This window comes from Mycteria americana, chromosome 3 (genome assembly GCF_035582795.1).
Source record: "Mycteria americana isolate JAX WOST 10 ecotype Jacksonville Zoo and Gardens chromosome 3, USCA_MyAme_1.0, whole genome shotgun sequence".
Lineage (NCBI taxonomy): Eukaryota > Metazoa > Chordata > Aves > Ciconiiformes > Ciconiidae > Mycteria > Mycteria americana.
In genome coordinates this window covers 16,161,935-16,188,429 of record NC_134367.1, presented here as the reverse complement: position 1 = coordinate 16,188,429, position 26,495 = coordinate 16,161,935, and the positions used below count along the sequence as shown (strand labels likewise).

Here is a 26,495-nt window from a genome sequence, read left to right as displayed (position 1 = left end):
CTGAAGTGCCCAGGCTCCTGATTTCCAAGGTTTCAATGGGCCCTAGAGGCATGGAAAATACTGCAAATTCTACAAACTTGTCAGTGGGAGATGTAGAAGTTGCTGAAAATCCCACCAGCCATTTCTTGAATCCTTAGAGCTTGAAAATACTTTTAAAATCACATTGTATTGATTCCTTCATCTGTCAAATGGTAGGTTATACCCTAAGGATTAATAAAAATTTGAAATTCTTAGGACCAAAAAAGATCTTCCACAGTATTGCTTATAAATTGTATAGTTTATTTAGATAATGTAATTATCTGTAGCTAAAAAGTCATAGCGTTCGCCCATATTCAAAGTATATCTTACTGCAACGTAGATGAAAACAAGGAATGTAGATAATTAGGTTGCTATTTTTTCAGATGTGAAATTCACAGATTTTTAAAATCTGCTATGTGTTAGTGTGAAGTAATTATTTGCCTGTGACCAACGATTTCCCTGCCAGCTAGCTCTACAAAACTGCCTTACATTGAAAGAGCAAAACTGGTTTGGATATTCAGTTTATCCAGAAGAAGGTAAAGAATAAATCAAACATGAAGAAGTCACACTAAACGTAGGAAGCCTTTTGTTTTTGGGAGTAAAGGTAACTCAGTTTGGACCTTCGATTTAGGAATGTTGTGGATTCTTTTGTTGCTTGTAGTTTTTAAATCAGGATTGTGTGAGTATACCAAAGACATGCTGTGGCTCAGCCAAAAAATAATGGGCTTTGTTCAGGTGGTTCTGGGTAAAATTCTATGACTTGCGTTATGCAGAAAGGCAGAGTAGGTAATCAGAATTTTCCCTTTTGTCCTTGAAATCAGTGAACCATTATTTATTAACAGCTGACTTGACATCACATTATTGCCTTCACCACATTAAAAATATGCTACAAACTGATAATTTACTAATTAATTATTCAATATTTTATATTGAGTAGTCAGCAAAGCAAACAGTTAAATGTTTTTGCAGCAGAAGGGCTCACATTCTTTGTATGGCTCTCCTGCTTGTTTTCCTATGAACATCCATCCAAGGGTAGAACCGAACAAGTTAGTAGAAGGAAGTAATCAACTGGATTCCTTAGACTAATTTATTACTTACTCAGTATAAAGTGTCTTGTTGATGCAAGTGAGTCATTTCTGCACTTCATATCCATTATAACAATACTAACATCTATTCATCTACTGCTGCTGGTACCATCCCTGGGGTTTTTTTCCACACAGAAACCCCAAAATCCTCCTGAAATGTTCAGGTCCAGTGCTCTTGTTCCATCTCTTTCAGCTTCTCAAATACTACTTCTTTGATGGCACTTAGTAAAAAATGGATGAGACCTCTGAATGCCGTTCTAAGAGGATCCCAAACTGTTTAAACTGTTTTTCCATGCTTTCAGACTTTCAATTGGCTGATAATTATTTAGATTTTCAATGTTTTGGGTTGGTGGATATCAGTTTGGAAAGTGTGTAGTGCATTGTGGTTACTTTTGTTTTTGTAATATTTTTGAAATAAGTAATGTTTCTGTTTGTTTGTTTGTTTTTCTTCAGCCCATCAGGTTCACGCCCTCCGACTCCTATAAGTGACTCAGAATTAGTCAGTAAACCTATGGACAGAAGTGGACTGAAGAATAATCCCCACATGCACTGGGCCTGGGGAGAGCTACCCCAGGCTGCAAAGGTATCCAAAGTAATTAGTTTAATTCCTGCTAGCATCTATTATGCTTTAATGGGCCAAATGTGCTTATTCTATTGCATACTGCTGAAGAGGGAATGGATCCTGTTTTTACATAAAATTGCAACGTTTTGTGTAAGACAATTGCATCTTGCTCCTTAGGAGGTACAGGAAGGTATCTTGTGCCATGGATGTTCTCAACAGTGATGATATACGGTTGAAAATAAGGAAGTACCTGAGACCTAGTCTTGTGAAAGTTAGAAGCTTAAATAACATGTAAAATCAAACCCAATGTCCTTTGGTAAATCACTGAAATTCATAAATGGTGTTAGATGGAAATTAGGTGCTTGGTGTTAACAGTGTGATTCACAAAAATTAAAATTGGTTGCTTGAGTACATAAGCATCCAGAAACACCTGCAGTTCTGTATCTCTGCATGCCCAGACGTGCTGTTCTCTTGGCTGAGCTGACTGGCCTGGTGCCTGTCTCCCGCCTGAAGCCATTTGGCCCAGGTAGATGGCAGGATCTGTAGCGTGCCAGCAGCATTGTCTCCCATGCTGCGCAGTAGCCATGTGCAGCTGAGTACACTGCAGGTCAGTCAGGTGCTGGCCGGCTCCTCACGACAGCTGTGGAGTCAGGGCATTCGTACAGGAAGGGGGAGATTTAGGGCTTACACCTGCCTCAGGGTGTGAGAAGTAAAGGCCAGGTTCCAGTGGCATACTGCAACTATGGGGCAGGGACGGTGCAGGGTTTGGCCCCTTCTGCAGAAGGTTGGCTTCTCTGCTGAAAGGATTGCAGGAGTGATGGGGTCAGGAACAGTATAAAGAAACAAAATTCCTGCTTTGCAGGCCAGGGCAGTGGTTATCCTCCTCAGAAAGAAGACTTCTGTGTTCTGGTGGTGGCACCAGAATTATAATGGCGCTATTGTAATTTATCTTTAATTCACTGTTGGTAGCTAGTGACAAAAGCAGGGATGGGAATCCAGAATTCTTACTTCCTTCAGAAGAGCTCTGGGTTCTTCTTTAGTAGGCCAAAGATGAGCTGTCCCATCACCTCTGCGTTATTTTCCTGCTCATGATTATTACAAGAAAACTGGGAGCTATTTTCTGTACATAGAGAACTGATTTAAGTGCACGGGTCCTGGCAGGAGTTTCAAATTGGCATTTCCAGTCTAGAATTTAGAGTTTTCTGTTAGTAGATTTGGGTGTTCCATCTTTATCCCAGTCACACAGCCTGGTGCGTATTGCAAATCTTATTCCTGGAGGCTTTTCCCTCTGCAGTCTCTATCTATGTCCTTAGCCAAGCTATTCAGAGTTGATCTGGCCATACCTGAACTGGGAGTTATGCTGTGGATACTGTTGATCTTTGGGTAAATTTGTTTGCTATGATGTGAAGGTTATAGCAGCTATACAGCTCCTGCTGCAGGAGTTCAGCTCCCCTCTGTAAGAACACTTCCTGTCCCACACTCAGAAAAGATCTAGAATTGTTCCTATAAAGTGATTTAAAATCTAAATCTGGGGTATAGATGAATGACAGTGTACCCCTGTCCTGGTCCCTGAGAGCATCCTGATTGTGTAAGGACTCCAGTGTGCAGTCCCTTCTCATGTTTGTCAGGGTTACCTTCTGAAGAAAAGCTAGGATTTGCACAGGAAGGGAGGAGGGCAGGGTGGGAGCTGTGATGTGCTCCAGGCAGGTGAGTGGGAAATGAAGACTGTAGAGCACATTGCAGAACAAATCTTTCCTGGCCCCAAGATACAGATGAATTTTGTGCAAGCAAACACACAGCAGAGAGGTCTTTTGTGCAAGCAAATGCACAGCAGAGAGGAGGGTGTACTCTGCTGGGTAAAAAACTGTCTGGATGGCCGAGCCCAGAGAGTTGTGGTGAATGGAGTTAAGTCCAGTTGGTGGCCGGTCACAAGTGGTGTTCCCCAGGGCTCAGTTTTGGGGCCGGTCTTGTTTAATATCTTTATCAATGATCTGGATGAGGGGATTGAGTGCACCCTCAGTAAGTTTGCAGATGACACCAAATTGGGCGGGAGTGTTGATCTGCTGGAGGGTAGGAAGGCTCTGCAGAGGGACCTGGACAGGCTGGATCGATGGGCCGAGGCCAATTGTATGAGGTTTAACAAGGCCAAGTGCCAGGTCCTGCACTTGGGTCACAACAACCCCATGCAACGCTACAGGCTTGGGGAAGAGTGGCTGGAAAGCTGCCCAAGGGAAAAGGACCTGGGGGTGTTTGTTGACAGCTGGCTGAATATGAGCCAGCAGTGTGCCCAGGTGGCCAAGAAAGCCAATGGCATCCTGGCTTGTATCAGGAATAGTGTGGCCAGTGGGACTAGGGGCGTGATTGTCCGCCTGTACTTGGCACTGGTGAGGCCACACCTTGAATACTGTGTTCAGTTTTGGGCCCCTCACTACAAGAGAGACATTGAGGTGCTGGAGCGTGTGCAGAGAAGGGCAATGAAGCTGGTGAAGGGTCTGGAGAACAAGTCTTCTGAGGAGCAGCTGAGGGAGCTGGGGTTGTTTAGCCTGGAGAAAAGGAGGCTGAGGGGAGACCTTATCACTCTCTACAACTACCTGAAAGGAGGTTGTAGTGAGGTGGGTGTCAGTCTCTTCTCCCAAGTAACAAGTGATAGGACAAGAGGAAATGGCCTCAAGTTGTGCCAGGGGAGGTTTAGATTGGATATTAGGAAACATTTCTTTACTGAAAGGGTGATCAAGCATTGCAACAGGCTGCCCAGAGAGGTGGTTGAGTCACCATCCCTGGAGGAGTTCAAAAAACATGTAGATGTTGCACTTCAAGACATGGTTTAGTAGGCATGGAGATGTTGGGTTGAGGGTTGGACTAGATGATCTTAGAGGTCTTTTCTAACCTTACTGATTCTATGATTTGTACACTGTAGTCTCCATCTCAGTCAGTGGTGGCTTTCTGCTGTAGTTGGTTACCTTGAGAATCTGATCTCACTGGAGTGAACAGAACAGGTTAAACTCTGGCTGTTGCATTTTTTAAGAGCTTTTCTTTATAGCAATCTGTTTTTTCTCGCAGGCCAGTTCTCTGCTCAAAGCAAAGGAACCCAGCATGGTGGATGTAAATCCTTCTGAAAGCACTCACTTTCGGGTCATCCAAAGTTCTCCTATAGAGGAATTTAACACTGTGTCTCCTCTACCTGCCCTTGGACAAGCAGATTCAGCAACTGCTGATGAAAGTGAACCCTTACCAGCTGAGGCAAATAAGCCAGAGATAGAGTCTCCAGGAGCAGCTGTACCAACGTTGCCTGCCAATGAAGAAATAAAACAAGCTGCAGCTTGCTCAGCCCAACCAGCTGGCAAGACAGATTCCCCTTCCAGAAAGAAAGGTAAAGCTGTTGATTCTGCACTTTCATATGTATGATTTTGTCTTTGAATTTCATGGTGATAAAGCACCTCATTGTCATATAAATTAATCCGTGCCCTGAAGGCACTTTCAGATCTGGAAAGGAATAAGCTTTGGAAAGAACCTTCAAAATCTGAGCTGTGCAGCAGGCTTTTTGCAGGAGCCAAGTAGTAAGATAGAAGATTCTCCTTGCTCTGGTATTTTTGGCAGCTCTGTGTGTATGAGCAAGACTGCAAAACTTGCTCCAAATGTATCCATATTTGACAGACTCAGAGATTGCACTTTTTGGTACAAGCACACTGTAGATCTGCTGGTTCACCTGCTCTGACTACTTTCTGAGTTGTTATGTGTTGCTGATAATTGTGGAACCTCTCTGCTCTAGTACAAAGTTGTAGTGCGTCTTCTGCACAAACAACAGATTTGCTGTAAAATAAGGTGCTTTTGTTTCACATGAGCAATTTGTTCTGTGTGGTATGTGTCCTGTCCTGAATTTGTGAAATATAACTCTGTCTGCTTTTCTACTTCTTAAGTTCTGGGCTCTATATCCATGGTATTTTATAATAAGTGTTACAATCTTCACATGAAATTTATTTGCTTACAAATGTTATGTTTTAGAGCTCTGATTATTCTATAATTATGTAAGCCCTATATAAGTCTAGTTTGTGCAGCTGCTTTAATCAGTAAACATACAAGTTTCTTAGCTACTTCCCCATGCATTCCACTGTCTTTGAAGACAAAAATGACAGTGTTACTCTGCTTACAATTCAGTCTTTACATAACTTTTTTTCTGATTGTTTTTCTGATGTTTGATGTTGGAAATTGGGACAGTGAGAAGTCATAGGTTTTAGAATGAATTCCAAATTAGATTTTGGCCTTACAGTGGTTACTTGTCTGGACGTACCAGCAACAACAGGACAGTGGTGACTCTGTGTGTTGGTACTAGTGAAAGACCTAGGAGGGTTGTCTTGTCCCCTGCAATGCATGTGCATACACAACACACCAGTTGTATGTGCTAAACAGTGACTTACCTCCCTAACAAGCCACGTACAGTGTATTAGTGACTATAGTGTAGTCTGTTTTGTTTTTGCAAGGGGGGATTGAAGATTAGTTCTTGGAGATTAAATGCTCCGATTGCCTTACTGTGATAATAGGCCTATGCAAATACTCAGAAAGTTTTCCTTTTACTGTTTTCCTACAGTGACCACTGACTTCTAATTCCCAGTGGTTTTGTCTGGGAGAGGGAGGCTTCAGCATATCTCAAAACTAGTCCTCTGCTGTCCTATTTTGTGTATTTAAAGTCTGAAAAATGTGTATGAGTAACTTGTTTTGAAATTTTTGGCAGTACCATTTTATACAAATACAGTTCACAGACTGTTGTAACTTGTCTGGTTTCTCAATCTTAAAATGAGTAGTTGAACACTAATAACAGTTCTGGCTTGTCATTCAGAAAATGCTCATTAATAGGCTTATTTGTGCTGTCCCTTACAGACAAACGAAGCCGGCATCTTGGTGCTGATGGTGTCTATTTAGATGACCTCACTGACATGGATCCAGAAGTTGCTGCACTTTATTTCCCCAAGAAGTATAAGTTCTTTGCTTATATTTTTACTATTTAAAGAGCTCTTGTCACCTTCCAGATTTAGATCAAACTCTTCATTGTCAACCAGATAAGACCTCTTTTTCAGAGTCCAAGCAGAGCTGAAGCAGAAGGAAAATAAAACTCTGTAGAGAGGAATATTAGAGCTTTTGGAAGGCTCTGCATTTGGGCCTGAGAAGTGTGCTTGAAACTGATTTTCTATTTTGGTCAATTAAGCATCATACATTGATTGTGGGTTGTTATGTAATGTACACTGATGCTTGTGAGTGTTACTCACATGCCCTGGGAGTGCAATTGGCTTTGGGATATATTTATCCCCATGTCCTTGCTTATTACCATGAGGAACATATCTTACTGTTAACAGTATTAGCACAGAATTCTTGCTCTAATGTTGTTCTACTGTGGGTAATCACCTATAAATATGAATGTTAGAAAATAATTTTTGGAAGACACATGACGCATTTATTTATGAAAATATTCCACCCTGAACATACAATTTCCAGCTTGTTCCAATCTTAATTAGAGCCTCTTATAACATTTATAGTCCTCTTTCCACAGCATACTCTAGTTGTTGCTCAGTGACTTTAGACAAATGACTAATGTAGCTTGCATATTTTATTTTTCTTTCTTTCTTTCTTAAACTCAGCTGTTGTAATATTAGCATTTCAATAAAACTGAGAAAGATTAGTAATATGGAGAAAAAAGTTGGATTGAAATTTCCTTTCTCAAATGCATTCATATAAATCTGGAATGGAAAACAGGGTTTGATGAGCCTGCACTTTGTAAAAATTATCTCATCTATACACAGATTTTAAGTGGGTATAATGATTTATTGTTTCTTAAAATTTTAATCCTAGTAGTTTATATGTAACATATTTTATTTGTATATACGTGACATATAAATATACAAACATACACATCCTTTATTTTGGGTTTAGCTATCAGTTTATATAATTAATATAAATTAAATAATAAACTAATATGTATATTCTTGTTCCTGTGTGGGAATAATTCTACTAGTATAAACTCTGCTTATAGTATCATTATTCTGTGTACTAAGATTGTACCATTTATTGTCTTATATTTCCTATCTCTTTTAAATAAGTGAAGCTATAATTATACATGCCTAGTTTAGGCAAGTAAGTAGAAGCAATCTAATATTTAAGGGTACATGAGGCCTATCCTACTTTGTTTAAATTTTATGGCAAAACCAAGCAAATTTCTTTTTTTTTTTTTTTTTTTTCTTTTCTTTTCTTTCTTTCTTTTTTCCTAAGTGTGTGTCAGACGTAAATGATGCTTGTTGAAGGGAGTGAATTTGGGAATGAATACATGAAGACTGAATTTGTGATTTTTCTTTTCCAGCGGGGATAATGTCCAAAGCAAGAACACGAACGACACGGGGCTGCGGTCTGCCAGCCAGTCTCCGCAGTCTGTTGGGAGCTCAGGTGTTGACAGTGGAGTTGAAAGCACCTTGGATGGAATTCGAGATTTGCCCTCCATTGCCATTTCTCTCTGTGGAGGCCTTACCGACAACAAAGAAATAACCAAAGGTACAGAATGACTTTCTGAATTACAGATATGTGCTGTCAGCCAAGTTTTAGCATCCTAGACTGAGGAAGCAGTGCCCTCCTGTGGCTGTACTCAAGAATGTGTTGAGAAGATAAATACTGTCCCTGTAATGATAAGTTTCCTAGAATTTTTCATACTTAGAATAGTAAACTTACATAGGACTTACAATTTTTAACATATTTTAATAATCCACTATATAATAAATTTTTTGAAAGTATCTTATTGGTATTTTTATTTCCTGATAGTACTACATTTTCTATCACAATAGTGTTAATGGTACTTTTGCCACTTGGTACAGTATATAGCTAGGAAATTCACAGCTATCGGTGTCAGGAATGAAGAAGGTGGTCTGTAAATGGGGACGCTAGGAGGGGGAGTTGGAAACTTTAACCTGAGTTCCTGCTCTACCTCCAGTTTCTTGTGTGACTTTTGGATAAATTACTTACAATGCTCTGTGCCTTAAACTTCCAGCTGTGTAATGTGAAGATAAATGCATTAAGACTTGCACTTTCTGGAGTAATATGGCATCATAAAATCATATGAGCCTGATGCTACACTGATTGCTGTTCAGAAGCTAGTTATTAAAACATTTCAAATGTACTGTGATTTACTGGAGCTGTATCGTTATCTGAATCACTTGTAAATTACATAGATTTTGTGAAAGGAGTCACAACCGGTGGAAAGGGTATTTATTCATAGACATTTTCACTTTGCTGTAGGTCTTACAAGTGATCATTAAGTTTCTGGCTCTGGGTTTACATATACATTGAGCCTATCAGTTCCTGCTCCTAACTTGGACAGAGGATCAGTGAAAAGCATGACAAAGTACTTCCTTGCCTTGTTTAGAAGCCTGATTTTCCTCCCTCACAGTTCCATCCCTGAGCTTTCATTTAGCTTGTATTTTGAACAGGAAAGACACCCACCAGCTAACAAAGAAGCCCTCAGCATCTTCTGAGATTGGGAGTCTGTGAACACCTTGCTTCTATATTACTGCTAATCTCAGCACCCTAGTAATGAAGGGCTGACCCTGAATGTGAAATCTACGTGTTTGAGAGATGCTAAGAGGTTTAGGTTGGCCCATCCCAGCCATCTAGAAATGCATGCTTTACATGTGTAATTTTCCCCCCCCACAGAAGAATTCTTAGAACATGCTGTAACGTATCAGCAGTTTGTGGACAATCCTGCTATCATTGATGACCCTAACCTTGTGGTTAAGATTGGAAATAAGTAAGTATATTTCGGAGAAAAAAGTATTTTACTGTTGTAACAAAAACACTTCTGTGGCAATTCAGTGCATTAGATCAGTTTAACCATAGCTGAAAAATAGGTCTTGAATGTTCATAGCTTAGATTCATCCAGAAAGAGTAAACTCTCTAGTGAATTCAGGCTCTTCTAGTTACCTTTCCTCCTTTAAATTGAAAGTAAAGAGCAGTTTCAGATGACCTGTTACAGCTAACTGACACAATTTGAATTTCAAGAAGCTAGTGTTAAATGCTAATAGTGTTCACACTCAATTGGCAGAGTAAAAATGAAATAGGATGTGAACTTGCTAAGGCATGCCCTGAGCCAGTTTGAATAATTAATATTTACAGGGATATGGCAGTCTTCTTGCAAGTACTCTGTACCCAGAAGTTTGTCTGTATATACTGAATATTTTGCTAATATGTCTCTATGGAGGCATTGCTTTTCAAGACTTGTTAAATTTCACCCACCAAGTATGAGACTTGTATTTCTGCAAGAATAAGACCTTATTTCATATATTTACATTGCTGGCAGCAGCGCAGCACTATGGTCTATGCCAGATGCAGCTTTTTGGAGGATGTTTTAACTTGAGAGCTCCTTGCACCTGGCATACAATGTTACAGAGTAGAGGAGAGATCACAGCATTGTGCTGCACTTAGAGGTTAGGCTGCCCTTAGTCATAGACATCGCTCATACAAATCTGAGGTGCCTGGTGCATACTTATGTGATAGTTTGTATTGTGTATGTTACAGCCTCATACCTGACCCTCTCTGTGGTCTGAGGTGAATCACTTACTGCTTCCCTGCCATAGTTCTCTGAATTTGATGGTAACGCTTACCTGCCTACTGATATGTTGGGAAGAGAGGAGTACTTAGTGAGGATCTTACTGTCGTATTCTCTGGATGTCATGTGAGCTTCAGCTTCCCTAGGCAGGTGGATGATAACACTGTATTTATCCTACTGGGTAACAAGAGTTGACCCATGTTCAGCTCGTAATAGCAAAAGCTTGACATCCTACAGACTACAGCCCCTAATTTTTATGTAGCTCCTTGATGGAAAAACAGTGAAAACAGCTTGTAAAAAATGTAGTTTATGCTGTGATAATGAGGTATAGTAAGGACGTGAGAAATGTACGACAAATACACTTTCTGCTTAAGGACCTAGCTTCCCTTGCATACCTTGAAAAGTATATGCTGTAAATACCTGTGAACATACTGTGGGATAAGGTGGGTCTGCTGTTACTGGTGCAGGCTAGAGTTTGACTTGTGCTAAAGGGGCTTCATGGCTTTAACCTGCCAGATGATAAATACGAGGTAGATTGTGAATTGGAACCTTGGGATTACAAAATGTCATAATTGTCTCTCTTGCATGCCCAGGTACTACAACTGGACGACAGCTGGTCCCCTTCTGCTGGCAATGCAGGCATTCCAGAAACCTTTGCCAAAGGTGAGATTGAACATGAAGGTTGGTCAGAGGAGGAGTTGTGACATTCTGCTGTTTATTAAGGCAGGGAAGAAGGTTGTTACAAGAGAATACTGCACGTTAGTAATATCTATCCACACATAACCATTCACCCAGCTTATGCTAAGGGCTAAATAAGCAGGACTAAATTTGGTCTGTCAATAGCGTTTATTTGCTAGGCTAAGATCTTTACAAATATTTTGAAAAAGGAAAACTTCCTGTTTTCCTTCATTAATATGGATTGTAAACATAAATTATGTTGACCCATGTTAGAGTTTGCTGTAGCTGAATACTTGGTGACTGCTTTCCATTTTATATGTATACAGCATATATTATCAAATAAAAATAGAGACCAGGAATTTTAGCCTCAGTGAGTAAGCTTTAACTACTAGATAAGGAAGACCTGTAGCTTGCTAGTTTTCTGTTTCTCGGTTGGTCGTTCATAACCAACCCAGGTAGGTAGTGGCAGATAGCTACGACTGTGTGACAGCTATATATGTTGGCTTATATTAAATGTATTGATGAACTTAGTCCAATTCCACGTGACCTGGTGCCACATAGATGCTCAGGACAGAAATACACACTACTGTAAATGTATATAAAGAAGTAGTATCACCATTGGCACTATTTTGTATCCTGGTTAGCCATGGATTTAATACATTTTGGAACCTAAACTTTCCTTCTGCCCTTTGCAGCACTTCACGTGTCTTTGGGTTTTATCTATGTGAATTCAAATGCTATCTCTATTGCCATGAATGTGGAATAAAAATTTCTTCAAAGCCCAGAATACTCTCTACCACTGTGTTCTTTCTTAGTGCCACATTACCTATGTATGCAGTCATGCATAACTGCCTTGGTAGCATCCCAGTATAAAGTAAATTGATCCTAAAATTCCCAAACATCTGGTAAACCTGGCTTGAATTTCAAGGATGTCCCGGAGCCGGATGTTTTGTGCTTTACTGCAAATATTCTAGTAATCATCAAAGGTGGGATTCATCCCATGGAACTCAAATGCCTGCAGAAGGTGTATAGTTATCCTACTCTGTATTTGTTGGGCAATTCCACAGAGTGATTCAGACCTTGATAGGTGCCTATTGGGTCTTCAGTGGCAATAAAGATAATGCAAAGTAACTGCATTTTTAATTAAACACTTTGATACCTGAGCCAGATGTTTTGGGTTTTGTCTAGGATGGTTAAATGGAAAGAGTTGGTATGAAATATTTTTGCTGTTAAGTTAAGGGAAATGGCAATTCTTTCAACAGCGTTATGGTTACGCCATTATTCATATAGGTTATCAGTTAAGAAAAGTCTTCTGTGAGTGTGAAATTCAGTGTGTTCATTTTTTTTAATGGCTAACTTATATTCTGAATGCTGATAACTTTCTAGACAGTGCAATTTTAATTTAGTGGAGAAGCCAGTATATATAGTTGGAACAGTCTGTATGACTGGGAAGGTTTACTTGGCTGAACTGTACTCTGAAACTAAAATTTCTCACTTATTCTACCAGTCATCCTACTGGTTTTCTTAATTAGTTATTAATTAGAGTTTTGATTTGCTGTAATAATGGAACTAAGGAATTGGAATACTAAGATACTTTATCAAAACAGGCTTTATGAAGTGATTGAAAACTGGAGTTTTTGCAAAAAGATCACTCATGTTCTGCAAAATACACTTAACCACATGTCTAATTGTAAGCATGTGAATTATCTCACTAAAAGTCAATAGGACGTCTGCTTGATGTTGTCCGTATGTTTGAGAACCTCCTTAAATTGTAGCCATTGTTCTCAACAGTGGCATTCCATTCTCAGTAGCTCCATCTGCTCCTTGTTTTTCTTATTTTTGTTTAAAAAGTTCTCAGCTTATTTGCTCAACTTTATTCCTCTATCATTTCTTTCTTTTCTTATATACTTTAGATAGGATAGTGAAGAGAACCTATGGAAAACTGAGAAAAGGGATGCATTGTCCCATACATTAGCTGAACTCAACCCTCTCTCTTAACTGCTAAGAGTTCTTGGAATCATTGATTATTTTTTTAAAATCACTAATCAGTGTCACAGTTTTATTTTGGTGACTTTGCTTACAGTGGAGGCTATCATCTCAGAAGGCCAGTGGCTAGGCTATTCTAGGGCATACCAAACATTGTGGCCACCTCTACTGTAATATTTTCCCCTTTCGTCTTTTGCTTGCTCTCCGAGTGAAAGAATTCAGCTCTCCTTGTTACAATGCATAAGGCTCCAGTCATTACGGGTATTGAAAGAAACTTTTCTCTACTGAGGTCTAGTATATATAACCAATGAAAAGTAGCCAGGGTTTAGAAAAAACAGTTCTAACATTGTCAGTCAAATTCATAGCATCATACTAAGCTCATAAAAGCTAGTAACTTCTTTGCTTTTTTCCAAACTGGTGATTAAATATGAACTTTTTAAATGAGAATAACCATCTTGCATGTGGGTTTGTTACTGTTTTGCATGAGAGCTCCTTCAGGAAGTGATTTTTTTTTTTAAATATAATTTGCACTAAGTAACTTCAACTTAAAAACAGTAGGTCCTCCATTCTAGACATTATACTAATATCTATGCTTTTTTTTCTTCTTTGATTTTATGTCTTTTTCATTTTCCTTTTAAAAATACCATAAGTATTCATGCTTAAGTTACTTCAGAGCAGCTCTGGATACCATTAGATTTTGCTTTAGTAGAATTTATGGTCCACAGACAGTATGTTTACTTTTATTCTATTTATTATCAGTTAAAATTGTGTGTTTGGTACTTTATTTCATTTACATATATCAGGTTGTCCTTTGTTTTGGGTTTTTTTTATGTTACCATCCATTTATCACAGGCTACTGTGGAATCTATAATGAGGGACAAGATGCCCAAAAAAGGTGGAAGGTGGTGGTTTTCATGGCGAGGGAGGAACAGCACTATTAAAGAGGTAAGTTTAAGAAGCAAGCAGAGTTTCCTTCTGGTTGCAGTGGGAAGGCTGGATACCTCCATATTCATCCCTCAGAACTCTGCTTCTGAGAGTAACTCAATATTCAGTTTACACGTTAAAAGATATTTAAACAGGGTCTAAAGTCTGACTTCTTTTGACTTCAGAAAGCTTTGGATCAAACCCTACCTGAAACATTTGTCTGCAGTGTTTTGGTTCTGCATTTATTTTCATTACACAAACCTGAGGCAGTATTATCTAATGGATTAAATTTGTGTTTGGGAACCTAGAATCGAACAACTGTGCCACTAATTCAGTGGTTTTGTGCAGATTACCTACCTTTCTGCAGCTTTCTTTTGATAGTTGAAGAACAGGCATGTTTATGAGTAGTGTGAGCTGTAAAATTTAGCAAAAACCTAAGATGGAAAACTGACTATATATTAGTTTTAAAGTCTTTTTTGAATTTCTTTTCTGAGCATTAAAAGTTTGTGGTAACAGTCTTAAAGCCATGGATGAACATTAAAGAACAGTGAAAAAAGCAAAACTTTATATGAAATGTATTGATCTCCTGTCTAGACATATTTAATCTTCAAAGCTGGCTAATAAAACCTCTTCATATTAATTTATACTACTGAAGCAGAGGGGAGAAAATGACTTCTAATACATTTTTATGGTTGTGCCTCAGTCGATGAACTTTTTAAGCCTTGTATGAAATAACCATTGTACTGATCTGTGGGTATGGCCTTCAGAGCACGAGATTTTCATTTTTACAGTTTGTTGAAGTTTTTAGAATTTCTCTCTGAGTGGAAGTATTTAGTTAACTCTTGAGCCGTGGTAGCTATAAATGGATAAGGGGAAGTGTTATTGTTGTTTGGGTGTCTCATAAAATCATTCACTATTTAAAAATCTTGTGGCATGAAATTGATGGAGCTTAGCATCTACTCAAGGTAAAAGCAGTTTAGAAAGTTTTATTGGATTAAAGATTTTAATGATTCTATGAAAGGTAATTGTAATTTTTTTTCTTCTCCAGAGTCATACTTTGCTTTTTCAGGTGAAATCTAGCTATTTGAGGTGCATGAACTGAGTAGTTATGGGATTGATCCCAGAACTTCAGCAGTACTAGATGTGAAATCTAGCATTTCTGTGCTTCTTCCATGCAAAACTAAATCTTAATTCTTCTTCTGAGTTTTATATTTGCAATTTTTAGTTCTTTGTTCAGCCTTTATTCTTTAAGAAAAGCATGAAGTTTTACTTTGCCTACAAGCAAAGGAAACAAACATGCTGTTGACTTTTGCCAAGTCTGTACAAGACAATGTGGTTTTCAAATATTTTTCTAAAAACTTTTGCTCTCTGCCCAACAGGAGATGCACAGCTTCTCATACTTGTATTTTTACAGGAAACAAAGCCAGAGCAAGGTATGAGTGGGAGTGGACTTACAGGAGAAGACTCTTCACAGATGAGCATGGCAAACAGGTATCCCAAAAATTATGTGTGCCTGAAATGAGCAGGAGCTACCATTTAAAAATGAAAGCAAGCTACCTCTTATATTTGAACAAAGAAATACTGCATCAGTGAAATATGTTTAATTTGTTATTCATTGCACCAAATAAGTGCAGATAGAAAGGCCCTACCCATGGTAGGGTTGCAGATCCTGTGAGTGCGCTGTGGCATTTCTGTGGTTTGGCTGGCAGCTCCGTGACACACATTCTAGCTCCTTGAAAACAAACAATAATTGGAGCGGTTATCCGAAGCTATACGTATCTCTCTAGAATTTTCAAGGGAACATTAGAGATGACCCTGTGCTGTTGTCAGATCCTGTTTGCTAAAATTTCTGATTTACTTACATTTATGGCCTGACAACTTAATTTGTTCCTGTATATTTTGGGAAGTTCGAGGGCCTAAGGCTTTCCAGAATTTTTTTCACAGTCAATAGTCATGGTTTTCTATTACTTCTTTCAGGAATTGCAGAAGTCTCTTCCTTCTTGTGCTCCAAACTAATCATACTGTGTGGCCAGAATCTCTCCTTCAGGAGGGTTCCATATGATGAGCTTTAAGATGCTTTGCAGGGATGAGTTAGCCAGGGGCAGGTCTCTTACCCTGTCCCTGTGCTGTACATACAGATCTTAATGTAAAGACAGCCCGTCTGTGTGCTGTCTGCACTTAGAGCTGAAAAGGGCCAGATTCAAATATGATTTATGCTCATTAAGTTCAAGGATCACATTTATGAAACAAAAAGGCATTAACTGTCATTCTTTCTGGAGGTCAGCAGTTGCAGTCCAGGAGAATGTGCTGGAAGGAGTCATCCTCATTCTGTAGGAAACTAGCTGTTATCTCAGGTGCCTCTCTGAGAGTGCCACAGAATAAATCGGAAAGGCTGATTTTCCTTTTAAGGATGAGAAGTGACATTTAGGTCTGTTGTTTCTTACACGGTTGTTAAAAGATAAGCTTTAAAGTGCTAGTGCAGACTAGATTGGTGTTCTTTGTTTAAATTTTAACTGACCTTAGAAATCTGTCATTAAGAATTTATTGCTTGCAAGCAGAATGTGACAAGTGGGATGTTGAGTAAAGCTTTTGAGATCCGATGTTACAAAGGATAAGATAGGCTTTTAAATGTTGCTAGTCATGACATGCAGTAGCTTGATATTGGGTCAAGACTTCCTAACATCAAACAACATCCAGGTGTGATTGAAATAAGAGCCGCAATGCTGATGAGATTTGTAGGATCTGAAAGGATATTTTACCTTCCACCTAAGGTGATAGATTTGTTTACTGTTATGAAAACTTTCTCTCTGAAGAAAAATATCCTTAACAAATTTCTGAAAAAATGGTTGTAGCAGAAAAAAAAAATTACACTCGTGTATTTAAACAGAACTGTGTAAAGGAGCTCAGGTTTTATGACTTTTCATCATCATATCCTGAATGGGGTAATCCTGCAAATCCCGGAAAAGAATAATCCACTCGTCTAAAGTTGCTCATTGAAAGAGAAGGAGGAGTTACTGTCTATAATACAATTTCCATCACCTGTATTTTTTCTATTAATTGATAAATTATTTGGGGGAGAGGTGGAAGGGGGCAAAAAGAAAGCCAGCATAACAAACTCCTCTTCCTTCATCTGAGAACTAAGCAATTTTTGTAGTTACAGTATCTAATGGGTATTTTTTTTTACCACTATGAGATTTTTGAGTCAATATGGCACATTAATTTACATCCGTTAAATTTAAGTAATGAAAACTAGCTTATAGACAAGTGAATGGCTAGAACAATCCAACTATGAATAATGGGGAACATGCGTGAATGAAAATTCAGCACTTCATTGATATATTTAAAGCCATGATGTGAGTGACCTCCCGTGAGACAGTACTTAGGAGCAGAGAATCAATGACTTCTTTGGTGACTCACTGTTAATGCATTTTTAATGGATACTGAGATGCATTTACTGACATGATAGCATCATTTTCGGTGTGTGCAATGTTCCAGAATAAAAGATGAATCTTCTTCAAGTGATGAAGACCCTAGAGCTGCCAAACAAAACCTCGGGTCATTACAAGCCAACTCAAGTCATCTCTCATTATTGTCTGGAATCAGTTACAAAAAAACACTTCGGCTCACTTCTGACCAGCTTGTGAGTTAATTTGATATCCTTGTCCTGAAATGTCATTTCTAATACAACATGAACAATACTGTTATTCAGGCTTGCAAAGCTTAATTAGCTCCTACATCTTGCATTTAATTCTCTCTTTTACTATATTTAAAAAAAAAAAAAAATCTTTTCCCTTCTCTTTTCAGTATTAAGCATGAAAGTTGTACCTTGCAGCAAGTGCTGGGGTTTAGAGATTGGGAGACATGGGATGCTGTTTAGAAAAATATCAAATTTAAATTCCAAAGTATGTATTTGTAACCTGAATAAGTATACTGGAACCACGTCCTTTCTGTATTATGTATAATGTGTATATGTCAACCCACAGGCCTCTTTTTTTTTTTCTTTCTTCTTTTTTTATTCTCTCCTTTCCTTTCCCCTCATTCATAGGCAGACAGTCACATTTTACATAAATACAGTTTCCTGTTAGTAACTTCTGAAAGAGCTGCTTGTGAATTTACTATGAGGCCAGGCTATTAATTTCTTGGGAGCCAATTCTCTTCCTCTGTGACAGAGGTGTTTTGACTAATGGTGGCAAAACTGTTACAGTTTTGTGTTCTGCATATTCCAATTTGATCTGGAAAAATGGGCTACTCTAGGGAAATGCTTTTTGTCATCTTATCTACAGCCAATTAGTTTTCTGAAGGAAACCCACACAAGGCGTAAAGCATTAAACAGCCCATCACTCACTGCCTGAATAGTTTGTAAGAAATGTAGAATTTTTCCCAAGAGACAGATGGGATGTGTTGGTAATTTTGTATAGCAAACAGAAAGTAAGGGTTACACTAATATACTGTTACTTTTCAGATTCAGAAACCTCGCAGAAATTAGCTGAAGCTAAAACTACTTTTAGATTGGTTTCTTGATGAAACAGTGGGTGAGACTCATCAGTTGTTCTGCATTCCCACCTCCTTTTTGCTTTTTAACTAATTGAAAAATTGCAGTGAAATATAACTAAGAAAAAGAGACACTTAAAGTGTTAAACTCCTGCAGATTTTGTGAAAATGAATGGTTAGGTCCACAAACAAAATCAAATCAGTAGTCTCTTGCCCAGCGTGTCGCTATGTGACACAGGAGACAGTGGGAGGGAAGTGGAAGAGTTAAGGAAATTTGGTGGAGACTGAAGGGTAAGAGGTCATATGGTATGAGAGGTGGGTTATTATAGGAAAGATGCGTAATACCATGGAACGCAAATCCCCATATAAACACTCTTAAGGAATTCCATGAACTCTGGTTACCCACATTTCTCTCTGCATATGTATCTATATCTCAGAATGGAAAACCACCATAGATAGTCCCTATTCTATAATTTGCTATTGTTTATGTGAACTTTTGGGGATTTTTTTTTTGTTTCTATCCCTGACTGTGAAACATGAATTTGTTTGTTTGTTTTGTTCTGCTCTATAAATCAATGCCTAATGTACACCACACAGGGCAAACCTCTGCTATCATTGTTTAGACAATAGCTCTGCTGAAAGCAGTAAGATTCAGTGTGACCAACACCGTGATCATCTGTGGCTTTGTTTGCACTGCGTCTATTTCACATGCTCAGTTAGTTGATTATCTTGCTGATAATGTCTTGCAGAAAAGCTTAAAGCTCAAGAATGGCCCCAATGATGTGACCTTTAGTGTAACAACACAGTATCAGGGCACTTGCCGCTGCGAAGGCACCATTTACCTATGGAACTGGGATGATAAAGTTGTTATTTCTGACATTGATGGAACAATCACACGGTGAGTTCATGAACAGGGAGAGGCTTTATCTGCAAGGACAAGTTGTCCTTTGGACTAAAGGGAAAAAGTAATTAACAGGGAATTTTGAATCACAGAATCGTCATAGTCTAGTGTTTTGGGGGTGTGTGGGGGGGGTGGTTTTTTTAGTGTGTGGTTTTGTTTTTTTTTTAATTTGGCTTTCAAACAATGCAAGAAGCATTAGCTGAATTCTTAATTTCAGAAAGACATATGCCGTATGTTCCCATTATTTGTCACCTATTGGTGTTTCATGATAGCATGTACAATAATATTGGAGGACCTTCTGCAAAATCATAACCTTTTTGCTGCATCACACTGGCTACATTAAAAAGAAGAAACACATGAATTCTGTTCTAAAAGGCATTACTGGGGCATTCCAGTGAGAGGCATTATTATTTAGAAGACAAGACCCCAAAATCAACGTCAGAATTAAAATTTGATGGAAAGTTTCAGATTAGTACTTTGGGTAAAATCCACAATTTTGGAGTGACCAAAATGATTCGCTCACTGATTTTTATTTATTTATTTAACATTGGGGAAAACAATTGTATGTGGAACAGGGAAACAAATAATAAAAATATGAGCATTTTCTTTTGACCTTTTAAAATGGAATGCTTAGATTTGTTTCAAAATCATTTTCCTTCAAAATAAAACTTAGCTATATCTAATTAGAAAAAAGAACAAGGAAAAATAATTTCCAAGAGCAATCTGAGGTGAATTAAAATATTTAATTTAAACTGAAACTCTTTTCTTCCTTGTGATTTATCCATTGTAGGGCAAACTTTCTTTTTGCTGCCAACATACATTAATATTCCCCCGCTTTGTTTTTTCAAGCTTCAATAAAGTGAATGGGATCTACTCTTCTCTCTGCTGTTGAGCTGACCAGAGAGTTACTGAATCACTTCACCTTATAATACCATTGCAAATCCATCCTAAGCCACTGCCCAATGTCCTCTCTCTAAGATGCAAGATATTCAGGGTGTGGATTTCTTGCTGTGTATCTGTATAATGCTTAGTCAAGTGAGGTGCTCACTTGTTTGAATTTCTAGATGTTATTATAGTGTAAATAATTTTCTCTCATGTAAAGCGGGAAATACATTGAAACCAGTGTAACTATTTCATAATACTTTATACGTGACCAACTGCTGGCTTTATGTGGAGAAGGTAGTTTGAAGTAAGCTAGAATGTCACTTCTCATGCTTGTAATTTCCCATAAACTTCCCTTATGGGTCGATTTGGTTTATTTAGCAAACATTTAATGTAAACCTCAAAGTATGCTTAGTACTGGCTGGCCTACTACATGGGTCTGATAGCCTATATGCTGTAACTTCCATGTTACCTTATGGGTCACAAGTTTACCCTTGAAGACAAGTGCTGGGGCACAAGAGTAATTAAAACAACATGGCCAAGGATGGGCATGTCAGTCTATCTCAAAAGAAAGGGGAATAAAATCATACTTTTCTGATCACAATCAGTACCTTACAGAAAACCTTATTCTCGTTTGCCGCTAGCCAAATAAGTTAGTGGGGTTTGTATTAGCCTCATCTGTTTAAGTATTGGGGTTTTTTTCTGTTCAATTATATTGTTTTTCCTTTATTCAGGTCAGATACTTTAGGTCATATTTTGCCAACTCTTGGCAAAGACTGGACACACCAAGGGATTGCAAAGTTGTACCATAAAGTGAGCCAGTGAGTATTCAGTAATTCTGTTCATGCATCTGTGGCTTGTTTGTGTTATTCATTTGCACATAAAAATTAAAATTTCTCTAGACTTCTCTTAACCTATAAAGGTGACAATTTTATCACTATCTTGTCACTTCAGTGATGCTTACACAGTGTAAACATCTGCTTTATGATATCCAGAGCAAAATCTGCTTTGTGATATCAAAAGCAAAAGCCCCGTCGGCTACCAGTTGTCGGGGTAGTGGGTTGTATGAGTAGTGATTGCTCTTCCAACCATCCCAAACAGATAGCTACAGTTAGTTCCAAAAACTGTAGTAATTTGAATGAGTTGTGCAGTTGCAGCAAGTGGAACTTTTTTGCAGAGTGGGAGTTGGAGCAGCGTGAATTCCTAAGATGCTGATACACTTTCCTTTCTCTCCTTGTTGAGGAAACTGTGAAATGCATAAGGACTGTTTAGCTTAGGGTGGTCGCTGTAGGTGGAGTTCTTCTTTGCCAAACTTGACTCACCTGGAGTCAGGCAGGGATGAAATCTAAAACACATGGCATGAATCTGTTTGGGGGAGTTCCCTCTCTTTCCAGGGAGTAGAAAGGGAGTTTAGTGAAACAGCTTAGACTTGAGCTGTCTAAACATTAGGCTTCTAGTCAAGCAAGATAAAGATCTCCCTTAAAGCACAACATGATGTCTTATCTTGAGTAGAAACCGACCCATTTCAGATACTCACTGCTAATATTCTTGTTGCTTTATTTGTTGTATAAATAATGATGACCTTCAAAGACATTGATGATGATCTTTACTACTGATGACTATACAATTAGTTTTGTTATTTCTGTGTATATTTGTTATTCCATTATGAAATTGCAAAGGAAGGATCAATCTTAAACTATTTTTGTGTCATTGGGTAATTTTGAGAGTAGATGATAAGTAAACATTGCTTAAAGTGCTATTTAAAGGCATTGAAAGTCAGTAGGACATATGCTGTGAAGAACCTGAGGAACTGGCTTTTACCTGGCAATGCCAGTGTGAGCCGCTATACTATAGCTCAGTAGTTGATCTGCACTGGTGCCTGTTGGTCCACAGTAATAAGTATCTCCTGTGCCACTGTAGGGGGAAGGACCTGGTTTTGTCATGTTTACTTGTGGCTTGTACTCTCTGTGTAATCCATGGAGAAAGACAGGCGTCTTCAAAAAGTAGCTCAGTATACCTGAGATCTAATGATGTTTTGAAAAAACTATTTTTTTTTTCCTGTAGCTATTGGAGAAATATTGGACAACAGTAGGTCAGCTGTGGTTTAGGTCAGTTAATGTCATTAACAGGGAGAGTATCCTGGTATGACCTAGAACAATATATTCCAAAAAACTGGGGATATTTCCTTTGATGAGCACGAACAGGAGAAAAACAGTCAGACCGTACCAGCTCACATGGGGTGATGTGCGGGAATGCTTCTAGGTGAGCAAGGCTAGTGCAAGAGTACAGGTGTACTGTTGGTTCCCTGGATACATTCTGCAATGTAGTCAAGCCATTGTGTACCCTGAAGAATCAAAGGCTGAGAGTATGGTGAGTTTTGTGATTAGCAATTGAGAGAAACAAGGAAATGAGGAGAAAAATTAATTGATGTCTGAATGGGATCAGATGAAGTATCTGATATATTCTGATGTTATGCATTCAGATTTTAACTTTTACAAGGAGGATTACTGATTACTATCTGTTCAGGTTGACATTTCTGCTTTATGCAGAAAATAAAATTGGTTTTCTTTTATTACATTAAATTCAGCTGTTCTTATATATTCAAATTACTGTAAATGTTTGAAGAGCCTCTAGTACACATCACAACTGTCCTCTTGGTTAATCTGATTTGTTCTGTGTACTAGGGTTATGCTAAGGTTCGTTTATTGCTTTTTGTTTTACACGGATGATGAATTATAAATTATGGATGATAGAATCTAAATTATGCCAGAGACACTTGTCTGTGCTTTTATTCTGTATAGACATACGTGATCACTGAAAAGACAGGACAGCCTGGGAATTCACATGCTGAGCAGTATTTAGTTCTGTGTATAATCTCGGCATTACATTTGGTGAAAACCTTAATTAATTTTTTTAATTGCAGTTGTTGTTTCTATGCCTGCCAGCATTGTCAATTGTTAGGGCTTTGGTAGTCATAAACATAGAGGAAAAAATAGATTTGAGTCATGTTGTTTTTCAAATTACCAAGTTAGTTATGTAGGGGCTAGATATTACAGCTGAACACCATATAAATGTTCAATAGTTAGATTTAATGACCATGCGTGCACTGAATACAGTTTTCTTTATTTTATGAACAATAATTTCTTTATAGGACTTGCAAAGTAAATTTCTATTAAGTGGAACTAACATCATTGGACTCTGTTCTATCATGAACAGAACCAAGAGTAACCTGTGACTTCTGTCGAAATTTTTATTTCAGTGTCAAGTCAAAGATTACTCCTCATACTGTGTTTTGAAGTTCAAATTTGCTCCGACTTGAAGGAATATGTTACTGCTGCACAAAAAAAGACTGGTCTTTTTTTGCAGAGGCCAAGAGGCAGGAGTATAACACTGTTAATAACAGTCTGCTTTATGCCAAGTGTTTCCTCTTAGCAGATGTCATTTCAGTTAATTCTAGGGAGTGTGGTTCCACTATGCAGGGGTGAATAGAAAACCATAAAAAGTCATAAGCCATGAGAAGACCAGAGATAAATGAGCCCTCTTTACGTGTAAATCACTAACTGCAGTGGAGCTAGATGGACTTTAATTATCCAAGTTTCTGGCATAAATGTTTTTATTCCTTTTAAATAAGTCTAGGTTAAACATAAGTCTGTTTAACAGTCATGATTTGATTCATGTAAGAATAAACCCACAAACATTTTTGCTTTATTTTTACAGTAATTTCTTCTTTTATTTCTGTTCACAGAAATGGATATAAATTTTTGTATTGCTCGGCACGTGCTATTGGAATGGCAGACATGACCAGAGGATACTTGCACTGGGTCAACGAACGAGGAACTGTGCTGCCTCAAGGGCCAGTATTGCTGAGTCCAAGCAGCTTATTCTCAGCTTTTCACAGGTACTGCAATGTCACTTTTATGCAGAAAGAAACTCAGAGGCTGGTGGAGGCTGAATTCTCACCTTTTTTTTTATGGGAGTGCTTGAAATCATTCATAATGTTTTTTCTTACATATTGGTGCAAAATTTAATTAAGAAGAAATTTTGTTAGAGAAAGGCCAAAATTCTATAGTCACATTGCTTAGTTGATCTCTTAGACGTGCCTTAATATTAATCTGTGTTCACTGTTTACTGATAGGTACTGCCTGTTGACTTCATGTGTTTAACATGGTGTGTTAGTATGTAGCTATGGGAAAAATGTTCATATATTAATAACAATCAATCTTGTCTTGTCTTATAAGGTGTTCCAATTGCGTAAATATTTTTTTGTGGGAGAATATTACTTGGTGGGTTTTGAAGAAATTCATATGAAAATGAAATGAACTTTTTATACTCCTGACTGCACTGTGGTATTCTGTGTGGACAATTTTGTTCCTTCTAGGCGTTGAACTGTAATAAGTGAATAATAATAGCACAGATTATGAATATCGTACCTTCTTCCTAATTCAGTGAAGCATGTCAAGTGATTACTGAAAATATTTTAAGCTGTTAAAAGCTGCTGTGACAGGATACATTTCATTAGAATTTTTAATGGAAGGTTGTTCAGATGTTCTCCTGATTGAGTGACATGCTACAGGCTGTCTTACCAGTAATGTTCTAAATATAAGAGACCATGGAGGTATTACAATGCACTTCTTAGCCTGATTAAATAATAAATGCAGTGAAAGGGTAGTTACTGTTATGTTCCTCATGTCTAGAAATATATTTAAAGTGGTATTTTTTTTTGATATCTTGTTTAGACTAAAGAATGCCTGTCTTTCAGTGTATGCTATTGTAACTGCTGTGATGTGTGGGCAATAAATGACTTCATTGTCATCCATAGATGTAATTATTGTGGTTTTGAGGGCTCTGAGATCAGGTGTATGCAAGACTGAGGAAAGATGGTTTTATTCCTCTTTTGCACATTCTCAAACTTTGATTTATACATGGAGCTGCTGTTCCAAAGGGCTATGTTACTCCTATGAAGCTTCTGTACTATTCACATCTTCCTTGACATATGTGTTGGTGCTAGGATGTGGGATTCTGAGCTTCTTAAGCGTTTCTGTGTCATGCTGGCGTCTTCCTATGTTATGGGAACTCCAGACTCTGCCACCTGTTCAGCCTCCTTGCCAAGAGAAGCTGTTGTGAAAGGGCTTTTGCCCAGAGATGAGAGAACTCCTCTGTTCATTAATGAATTCTATATTCTGTAAGGAGCAACTGAAGAGAAATAGACGATTCCTTTATTCCTTGACTACTACTAATTAGCAGTGATGGAGGACCCTGACTGTAGAAGTATCTTAACAGGCTGAGGTGCTTCTAGCGCATATGGTGATTGCAATCCTTTAAAAAAAAAAAAAAAAAAAAAAAAGCTATACACAGTGAAGGCTAATACAATCTATGAATCATTCTGCAGTTCTCGGGAAGCAGTTTACTTGATGACAATTTATGTCTCATAAGTCTTTATTTAGCAGCTACTCCCTGTAATCAACCATCCTTGCTCAGTACCATCTTTACAACATAGGTTTCAATAGAAGCTCCCTTGTTTCAGAGGATTTATTTACTGTGCCCATTATGTAAACTTGGGAATGCTATTTTGTCTTCATGGGCACTGTGATTTCCAAATGAAGATTTATTGGAGAAGGGTGGGGGCTCTGTAGGAGTATCCAGCCAGGTGAAAATGTTGAATAAAGAAAATGATTTGTGCTGTATTTCATGTGTACTTATTCAGCCTCCCTTTTTTATCATTTTAGGGAGGTGATAGAAAAGAAGCCAGAAAAATTTAAAGTTCAATGTTTGACAGACATCAAAAATTTGTTTTATCCTAACACAGAACCCTTTTATGCTGCATTTGGAAACAGACCTGCTGTAAGTAATAGCTGAATTTATTTCTACTTCAGAGAACAGAAACATTGCTGTTATTTCATGGTTCTGTTACATTAGAACCTAGAAGCTTTAAATGGGAGTTAAGAATATTTTATTAGGCCCTGTACAGAGGAAAATATAAAGGTTGTTCCTCAAAGTTCTCACAATGTAGGATGCAAACAGATGGAAGAGCAGCAAAGTAACTACATTATATCTGCATAAGTTAGCATAACAGTAAATACTGGTTGAAATCCTAACTAAAAAATCCTTAAGCTTGTGTGAAAACACTGATCTCATTTTACTCCACACTGATACAGTGTCAGTGAGATACCTGTGGACAGACAGAAAATTTTTCAGGTGAATATTGGTGGGACTTACTCTTCAAGCTCGAAGTGCAGGCAGAAGAACTTGGATGTCCCACTGAAATCAAAAGGTTCTACTTTGCATGGAAAGTGATATGTTGTTTGACACAGAGAGGGGAAGACAGATCTCTGTCACCCATTTGAAGGCTGTATAATTTGGCTATAGGCTTTTCTTACTCCTGTCCTAGCC

At 38.1% G+C, this 26,495-nt stretch overlaps 1 protein-coding gene across 5 annotated transcripts in view; it reads left to right on the top strand.

Annotated features, from left to right (window-relative positions):
• LPIN1 (lipin 1) overlaps positions 1-26,495 on the top strand; it is an 88,179-nt gene that overhangs the window by 55,736 nt on the left and 5,948 nt on the right. For all 5 annotated transcript variants that reach the window (XM_075497923.1, XM_075497922.1, XM_075497924.1 and 2 more), the window contains 13 exons: positions 1,557-1,686; positions 4,726-5,035; positions 6,541-6,634; positions 8,012-8,199; positions 9,352-9,445; positions 10,837-10,906; positions 13,760-13,852; positions 15,246-15,322; positions 17,327-17,471; positions 19,072-19,220; positions 20,840-20,926; positions 23,851-24,003; positions 25,832-25,946. In XM_075497923.1, the coding sequence (XP_075354038.1) occupies positions 1,557-1,686; positions 4,726-5,035; positions 6,541-6,634; positions 8,012-8,199; positions 9,352-9,445; positions 10,837-10,906; positions 13,760-13,852; positions 15,246-15,322; positions 17,327-17,471; positions 19,072-19,220; positions 20,840-20,926; positions 23,851-24,003; positions 25,832-25,946 (1,705 nt within the window). The remainder of the gene's footprint in view (positions 1-1,556; positions 1,687-4,725; positions 5,036-6,540; positions 6,635-8,011; positions 8,200-9,351; positions 9,446-10,836; positions 10,907-13,759; positions 13,853-15,245; positions 15,323-17,326; positions 17,472-19,071; positions 19,221-20,839; positions 20,927-23,850; positions 24,004-25,831; positions 25,947-26,495) is intronic.